This window comes from Egretta garzetta, unplaced genomic scaffold (assembly GCF_000687185.1).
Source record: "Egretta garzetta isolate BGI_Z169 unplaced genomic scaffold, ASM68718v1 scaffold769, whole genome shotgun sequence".
NCBI lineage: Eukaryota > Metazoa > Chordata > Aves > Pelecaniformes > Ardeidae > Egretta > Egretta garzetta.
In genome coordinates, this window is record NW_009260831.1 from 510,191 (window position 1) to 518,980 (window position 8,790).

The window sequence follows — 8,790 nt, forward strand, 5'->3', positions numbered from 1 at the left end:
CTCCAAGTCAATCAAGGCACTAATTGCATCATAATCATGGGAAGCGGCGGTGACTGCTCAAGTGCTGAAGGCTCAGCAATCAACTCATAACACTCTCTTCACTGTTTTGAAAGAGAAAGCCTCCCTGTGCAGAGATGGGAATTTCCTGCAATTCAGATTTCTTTAGCTGACTCTGACGTTTTTTGGTTTGCAGGGAGATGACTGCACCATTACCTGCATGGCAGGAACCTACGGTACCAATTGCTCATCAGTTTGTAATTGCAAAAATGATGGTGCGTGTTCCCCCGTGGATGGTCTCTGCTATTGCAAAGAAGGTAAACAAAATTCAATCTTAACAATTGTCTACAATTTGGCATCGATGCTTCTCCCCTTTTAAAGTGGCACAGCTGTGCAGTCAGTAACTCCACTATTTTCTTGTGTCTGTCAGTAATTCAACAGTCTGCCCAAGCATCAAAACTCAACAGGGGCTTGACTGTATGTTTTGTCTCTGCCCTGAACAGGGGCCAGACTTAACTGCTCTGCTGCAAGAACAGGCCACAGAACTAAGTGTGCTGGCAGAGCCACAGCTCCTCTCCAAAGGAAGTGCAAAGCCATCCCCAGACTGTTGGGTTTTTTCTCTGTCACTTTGCTGCCCCATTTCTCCAGGACTCAAAAGCCCCCGTTTCTCCCCTCCATGCCTAGAGTGACACAACCGGGCAAGGGAGCAGAGCCTCCTGCCTGTCTTTTCTTTAGCCCATTGCACTGGGCTGTGCCCAGCCGTGATTGTCCTCATCAGACCTGACCCTGACCTGCAGGCTGCCCGCCTGTTTTGGCCTTGGACCAGTCTCATTCCCACAGGCTTTCCTGGTGGTCTGGGCTCCTAGCCTACCCCATCTGCCAACCCTACACTTGGGGACCATGGGATGGGCCCTGGCTGTCCGCCCTCATTGCCTTCCTCAGCTCCCCGTCCTTGCTCAACCCTGACACTGTGACGCTCCAGCCATGGGCAGGTGTCCTCTGTCCCCTGAGCTGGCATGGGGGTGCAGGATGTGGCTCTCTTTGGGGAAACAAGAAGTCTTGCTTGCTCTGGAGGCTGCAAGGCTAACCTCTTTTCTTCCCACACATGTGTCCATAATTCCCTTATAGGCCTGGTAGTGAGCATAACCCATGTACCCAGTAAACACCTGAGAAATCTTGTACTGCTCCATAGCACAGTACCTCTTAGGTTCCCTGTGTAGCAGTGCCTTCCCCCAGAATAGCAACATGAGCTATGCCTGTATGGCATACATAAGCCCTAAAACAGAAGTGAGGCAAATAACGATAAAATCTGGCATTTCAAACATGAATTAATGGATCACAGTAGAACCCCATTTAATGATGGTGTATAAACCATGAGTTACTGCTCAACTCCATTACATACAGCTGCAGTGCAATGAAAAGCATTGTGCGGCTGGTAGTTAAGATTTGAGCCTTAATGGTTAGAAATGATGGCCTTGGTCTTTTTTTAGGCGTAATAGCTTCTTTATATTAAAGAGCATTCTCAAAAAAATATGAGGGAAGAAACAGGCAGCATCGAATGGCAAGGGTCTCGCAATCTCACTGATCAGTGGGTCTGCAGCCTGCCGGACAGTACCGCACTCTCTGCTGCCCGAGCAGTTCCCAGAGAGGCATCAGACACCTTCACCTGGTAAACAGCCAACACAGGGATAATTATATCACCCTTCCATAAATATAGATGCTGGTAGATGAATTTGGGAGGTCATAATTAAAGGGTCAATCTTTGACCCCACGCTAGTCTTAATTTACACCAAGATCAGGAGGAAACTGCTCCTAGAATCAAAGAGCTGCAGTTTGCAAGCTGCCTTTCTTGCTGTCTCTACCTTGCTTTTTTCATGAAAACCTCCCAAATGCTGCTTCTCTTCTATGTTTCTTTAGGGTGGCAAGGAGTGGATTGCTCTATTCCATGTTCAAGTGGAAGTTGGGGTCTTAACTGTAACCAGACGTGTTATTGCACAAATGGAGCAGCCTGCAGGCCGGCCGATGGCTTCTGTCTCTGCTCACCTGGATGGCAAGGGGAGTACTGTGACCAGCCGTGTCCTGTAAGTACAACTGGGATGGTCTTGCATCCCCTGCTGGGGCGGTCTTGCATCCCCTTTAAAGCCGTAGCCCACATAGCTCTTCTAAATGTACAGTAGGACAGTATCTCATTTTGTCTCTGGATATCTGAAGGAAATCATGTGTAAATAACAGATTGGGGTTCTAACAGTCAAGTAGATGTATTATACTTCGCATTATATTTTACCAGAGCTATTGCCGTGTTATTTGCATTTACTTGAACATCATTTTTTAAAGTGATTCCTCATTTGGTTCTGTATAGAAATGTTAGGCACTGAGTTGTTTCTATCTTCTCTGTATGTTAATTTAAAAAATGCGACTCAGCATTAAGAGGGACATGATAGATGATTTTGCACATTTTAGAACAAAAAACTGATTACTGAGAGACTTTTTTTATTTATATTTTTGGAAGGATGGAACATATGGTCTTAATTGCAGTGAACGCTGTGACTGTAGCCATGCAGATGGGTGCGATCCTGTCACTGGTTACTGCTGCTGTCTTGCAGGCTGGACAGGTAAAATTAGCAATTACCTTTGTAAACCTTGGCGGGTTTGTTGGTTTGGGGTTTTTTTCGGGTTTTTGGTGTGTTGTTTTGCTTTGCAATTGCATCGGTTATAGCACTGGACTTGTGACTCCAAACTTTTAAATAATAGATTGAGACAAGATCACCTGAACTTACCCATTTTTAAATCACTCATGATGGTGACAATAATTGGCATTCATTAAATTTGTATTCAGATGAGCTGAAGATGGCTCCAGACCTGGAGCCAGATGTTAGCCTTCTGTAAAAAGAATCCTCAGGAGGGATGCAGATCATCTGGCAATCCTGCGGAGTTTTTCTCCTTGAATGGCCCTTTCCACAGGGGTGAAGTTGTGGTACGGTGAACCCTAGGACTGTCATATCTCGGGATGCAGAAAGGTGTTTTCTGAATGCTAAGTCATTACAGCTGCTCCATCATACAAACCCCAGTTTTGTCACAAAACGTTGTCTTCATGCTTTTCCCATTTTCCGGTGCTTCTTATCACACAGAAGGGTAGTTACGGAGAGCAGATTAATGCTGGCTTGACAAAGAGTTCTCGTAATTACACAGAAGCAGAGAGGAACATTCAGTGAAGTCGTAGAGTCCAGGCTGGAGCTCGCAGTACGATCAGACCTGCACTCGACTCCATACTGATATGTCTCTTTGCCAGCTTTTGACAACTAGCATAACAGCAGTGGGGGCAAGTTATTGACCCAACCAGTATTTCACATTTAGCTGCCTAAAATACTGGTTAATCTCCCTCAGCTCTCTGTGGAGGCCATAGAGGGAAATAAACTTATACTCTTGCCCATAACTGCAGAACCACCAGCGGCACTGACAATCAAAATGCATTTGTATTAACAGCGATTCATTTGGAAAATGTAATTGTTTTTCAAACAAGTACAAGTTGGAAGAAGGTAGGGAGCAAGGCAGGCTGATAGGGCAGCCAACATTTGGGGTACTGTCACCTTACCCCTTCATTTATGCTTTAAACCAATGCATGTTTTCTATTTCTAATGGAGACAACATCAGCACAGCAGCTCAGCTCCTAGAAGCATGAAGCAAAAGCAATGAAATTACACCTAGAAAGTACAATGGAAAAAGTCTTTTAAGAATTAAATAAAATGCAAAATAGGAAGTTCCTACACACTGCTTACAACAAAGCTACTTTTCAAAAATACTGGGCATGCATGCCTAAAAAAGACCGTTTCCCCCCAAGAAAATCCATTTTATAAGCTCACTAATATCCGCTCCTCCAGCTTGCATTCTTCACTTGCCGGACTGCATTCATCTTTCTTTGAGCCTCTTTACCATCAATATATCCATCTATCAGGCTTTAAAACTCTACTGTGCATTATTGATGGCCATCAGAGAAACAGTTGGTAGGCTTTCCTGTAGTCATGGTGAGTTTCCTGAAGGGGGAAAAGGGTTTTTAAAAGTACAGTAAATTAGAGAGAGATGTTTATACACTCTTACTCTAAAAGTTTATTACATATCTTCCTGGCTGTAGCATTCCAGAGGAAACTGCAGAAAACGTACTTTGCAGGCAATGCAGACTCAAGGTGTGGCTTTTTCTCCAAGGCATTTGCAACAAATACTCTGTACTTACTCCCATGCATATCTGTACATATACATCAAATGCAGATACAAATTACTCCAAGTAAGGCTGCAATATTTTTTTAATTTCCATGTCGGGCAAGATAAACATCTGTACATGTACATCAAACAAATTACTCCAAGTAAAGGTAAGAATCATTTCTGCGATATTTTTTTAATTTCCATGTCGGGCAAGATAAATGCCTATTAACTTGCAGGGGATTTATTGCAAACTAAGCACTTTATCCTTCACTGTGTCCCTGTGGTTCTGGAACTCTCTTCTTCAGGATCACAGTTCAGGGAGGAAAATATTACATTAGTATTTGAGATCGGGTTGGAGTTGAGATGTTGACAGGGCCATGTAAGGTGTGCACTGGAAACGTTGATAGACAGACAGAGCCAACATGTGTTTTGTCAATTCTGCTTCCAATGTTTTTTCCACTTGGCTTAACACCAAGGATAAATTCTGCTCATACTAGTTTGAAAGTATGTAATTTAAGAAACTCTTCAGCTAGATAATTATATTTTCATATTAAGGAGTATGGCATCGGTGAAAGATTAATCTTATCTGTAGTTGTTGTGAACTGGGCCATGATGTGTATTGCAGTGCATTTTATAAATATGACGTGATAAATAATTCAGGCTTAAATCTTTGCTTTCTGAATTTGGTACTAATTAGGCATGTCCTGAAAAAGATCAGAAAAGTTCAGGATCATGGAACATCTGAAGGTTTTCCTGCCCACTCAGAACAGACAGAGAATTCACATGGCTTTCTGATCCTAATAGCCACAAAACTTCATCTGAAACAGCATATTCTGTATTCTGTTCATCCCACACGTGGGACTCCCTCTTGATGTCAGTGTTCTATGTAAAGATCAAGGGGAAGATTGAACCCATTTTCTTTAAAGTGGTTTTCAAGATGTTACTGATATAAACCTTCAGAGACTGATAGATGGTAGGAGCATGGAGGAAGACTGGGAAAAGAAGAAAAAAGGCATGTAAAGAGTAGCATACAATGTGAGTTAATGGCAGTCTACCGTCCTTTTACTGCGTTACGGCTGCCACCCATCAAGACTATTATCCAGGACAGTGCCCTTCCATGTGTACCAGCTGGGTGAAGGTAATTTTCAGGAGCTGAGTGTACCTGGCAGAGGGGAAGATGATGAAGAGATTCCCACATATCATCCAGGAGACCCCACAAAGCTGTGCAAACCATCTGTGTGCATAAATAAGCGCACTGGCAACAAGCTGCTTAGAGACATGTACATATAGTTTCCATTAAGTTCAGTGGGGAATTGTACGTGTGCAGCCAAAGGCAGAAGTTAGATCTTGACAAACAGATCAGATCTAAAGATAATTGCGCCCTGTCCTTACTGCTGAGAATAACCCAACACAGGCACATTGTATCACAAATGGCTTTGTAGATAGCATGGCAAATATAACATTTGTGCTTTTAAGCTCAAAACCACACTGGCAAGAGGCTCTCACATGGTACAAGTGAAGTGAAACTTGTTCAAATGTGGGCCAAAATGGGATCTGTGACCTGCTGACACAATGAAGAGCTGAATTTTCCTCCACGTGAAGGAAATGTCAGATGCAATAACAAGGGCTCAGCCTTGGACTGAATGGACTTCTCCAGCGTGCACCAGTACTGCATGCACGTAACCTCACATACATAAATAGTACCCCTGTAATCGAAAGAAGACGTGGTTCATATCTACTGCTAGCTTGAAAAGGAAAAGTGTAGCCCCCAGCAGGATCAGGTCTTGACTGATTGGACTGTTTGTTTTCTAAAGATTAATAAGGGTCTTTCTTACTCCAGATCTGCCATGCATTTTAGATACATACCACTTCTGTGCTTGCAGCTCTATGTCTGTGTGTACGTGTGTGCTCAGATACCTGAATGCTCCCAACATTTGTGGAAGAGGTGTTATTTTGTGTACATTCAGGTTAAAATGAAAACGCTTGAAAATTGAGTGCTTCGGTGCTAATTGCACTTGCTTAATTAGGGATCTTGCACACACTGAATCCACAGAGAGAATGGAAGCGCAGAATAGCTGCATGGTGGAGCGTTTCCTGGAAGTCCTTCGGAAGCAAACAGGTCCTAGAGAAGCGGGCATCAGTCTCATCTCGCCCAGATACAACCTCTTCTCCAGGATGCTCGGTGACAGTGATAAGGTCATAAATTTCAATTAGGCTCCTCTTACTTAATAAATAACCTGATACTGGATAGAAAAGGACCGGCTCCCTGGAGCCTTGCTGGGTGGATCAGAAGCTAGGGAGAACACAGGGAGGCAACGTTCCTCTGTTAGGTGTGACACTGCGTGGCTCTGGAACTTACAGCTCCACTTACAGCTAAGCCACATGGGTTTTGCAAGCTGAACTGCAAACCCCGTCAGCTTGGTCCTCTCTCTGCAAGGTGGCTGCTGGCAGCATGTTTCATACCAGAAATGGCTTCCTCACAGATTCCGACTTATGACTGCATAGCCTTCAGTTGGTTCACTCAGTACAACCCTCAGTAATTAAATTGGTCATAGCTGCTGGCCTGTCCTCTCCTTTCTGGAGATGCTCCCTTTGTGCTTGACCTGAGACAGGTTAGCAGGACTCTCTGGGAAACCCAACGCAGCCGTTGCTCATCCTGTCTGTAAGACCCGAGTCTGTCGTTTTCACAGTCAGGCATCCCGCTCACAAACAGATTACAGAAAGAAAAGCCACAGGCCTGGCTGGTATTCACAGCAAGCTCATTTCCTCCCTGTAACGAGTCAATGTGCTTCAAGTTAATTGTGGCAGTGTGTATTTTGTTAACCTTTCCGATATTACAGTGGGATTAAATAGGAAGCAATCTGCAGGGGGATATATTCCATTCCTGTAAATGTTAAGGTCAGTTAAAATCCTGTTTATCTGAATTCCTTTAATCTGAAATGCTGTCTTATCTGAAACTTGGTTCTGTCTTTTTTTTTTTTTTATCACGCTCTGGTTTTTATAGAATGCTGCAGTTGCGATGCTATCTCAATTATCCACTGAACTGGTTTACTCAGTAGCTTTTCTGAATATCCAAAGCTGAAGTTTATTCAGTAGATTTTAACATGCCAAAAATGTGTGGGGAAAATAGGATAGTAAGATGGAAAATACAGAAGCGTGCATCCCATAGTTAATTATAAAAGAATCCCTCATAGATTTTCCTTAATTAATCAGGCTGACAAATACAGGTATGAAAATGATATATGCTGGTAAGGAGGAAACATCTTGTTATTGCGTTGGTACTTTTCACCTTCAGGCTTCATTCATGTCTCATAAGAGCACCCTCCCTCCTTGCCATTACATACGGGAAATCAAAATATATATTTCACCGTCCTTTACAACCTCAATAACTTTCATACGTTGCCAGCAACATAAACCCTAATTGTCTCTTATCATGTCCAGAAATATTGTACAGTAGTCGTGGTAGTCTCGAGTTGTAGGGATTTCCATGTGTGATTGTGTAAGTGAGTTAATGGGGTCAGGAAACGTCGGCTGGTCACAGATAAGGTGAGCTTTGAGGAATAAGACTTCGCGTTTGTGAGAATTTGCAGGCTGCAAGTGGCATCTGCACTGTCACTCAAACACAGAAACATGTTCCTTCCCCCCTGTGGACACATTAATTCAGTAAGCCTGATAAGCCTGTTACTCATGGGAAGGCCTTTTTGAATTTTAAAGAAACAGTGACCACTTTGACGGTGAGCTCTAAGGTATTTTTAACTTCACTTTTTCTGAGTTCTTTGCAAAAAGGTGGTATAACTTTCAAGAAGGAAAAAAAAAAAAACAACTTTCCATTTAGCTTTCCATAAAATGCATTTAGTTTGTATTAGTAAGACTTTTCTTCCATTGCGGCAGTATCGAGTTTGTAATCTGAGGGCCAGGTCCTATCCTCAGCTGTACTAGGTTGAAGCTAAAATAATTCTATTGTCATTAATAGATCAGCTCCAGGAGCATACTGATATAATTGGTAGCTGACTTTTCCACACATCTTTAAAACCAGAAAAAATATAGGACTTGTTTTATGGACCTACAGGTTTTCAGCTGAAGAGATCCACAGTATTTTAGAATTCATAATGTTGTGGCTTGGCTTTTTTTTTTAAATCAGACTGTTTCGTACTAATACAAAGCCTAAAATATCAGAATGGAGCACTAGTAAATTCCTATTAAACATGCATTTTCTAGATGTCTAATCCCATTATCTAAACCATATTTTGCACTTATCACTTTTGGCAGTCTTATCCCAGATTTTTAACTTAATAATTTATTTCTGTGATTATTCTGTATCCTTACATTAGCTTTAAACAGACAGAAAAACTAGACATTTTTAGAGTCAGTCTAAAATGGTGCATTTTAGCCTCTCTTCTGGCCTCTGCCTTTCAAACGTGAAAATCTTTTCCATATGAAAAGGTATGCTTACTCTCTGGATTCGACAAGTGCCCTTTAGTCTATGAATGTAACATAAGCTTATTAGAAATTAGCTTTAATTTTTCATTGACTTAATTTCAAGTGAGTTGATAAGATTTTAATGTCAGGCTGTGCTTAAAAATTCTCTCTTTGACA

At 42.3% G+C, this 8,790-nt stretch overlaps 1 protein-coding gene across 1 annotated transcript in view; it reads left to right on the forward strand.

The window, feature by feature from the left end:
* The window catches only part of MEGF11 (multiple EGF like domains 11), a 192,980-nt gene that overhangs the window by 146,132 nt on the left and 38,058 nt on the right, over nt 1-8,790 (forward strand). The window contains exons 8-10 of the mRNA XM_035902339.1: nt 194-314; nt 1,915-2,078; nt 2,507-2,609. Of these exons, the coding sequence (XP_035758232.1) occupies nt 194-314; nt 1,915-2,078; nt 2,507-2,609 (388 nt within the window). The remainder of the gene's footprint in view (nt 1-193; nt 315-1,914; nt 2,079-2,506; nt 2,610-8,790) is intronic.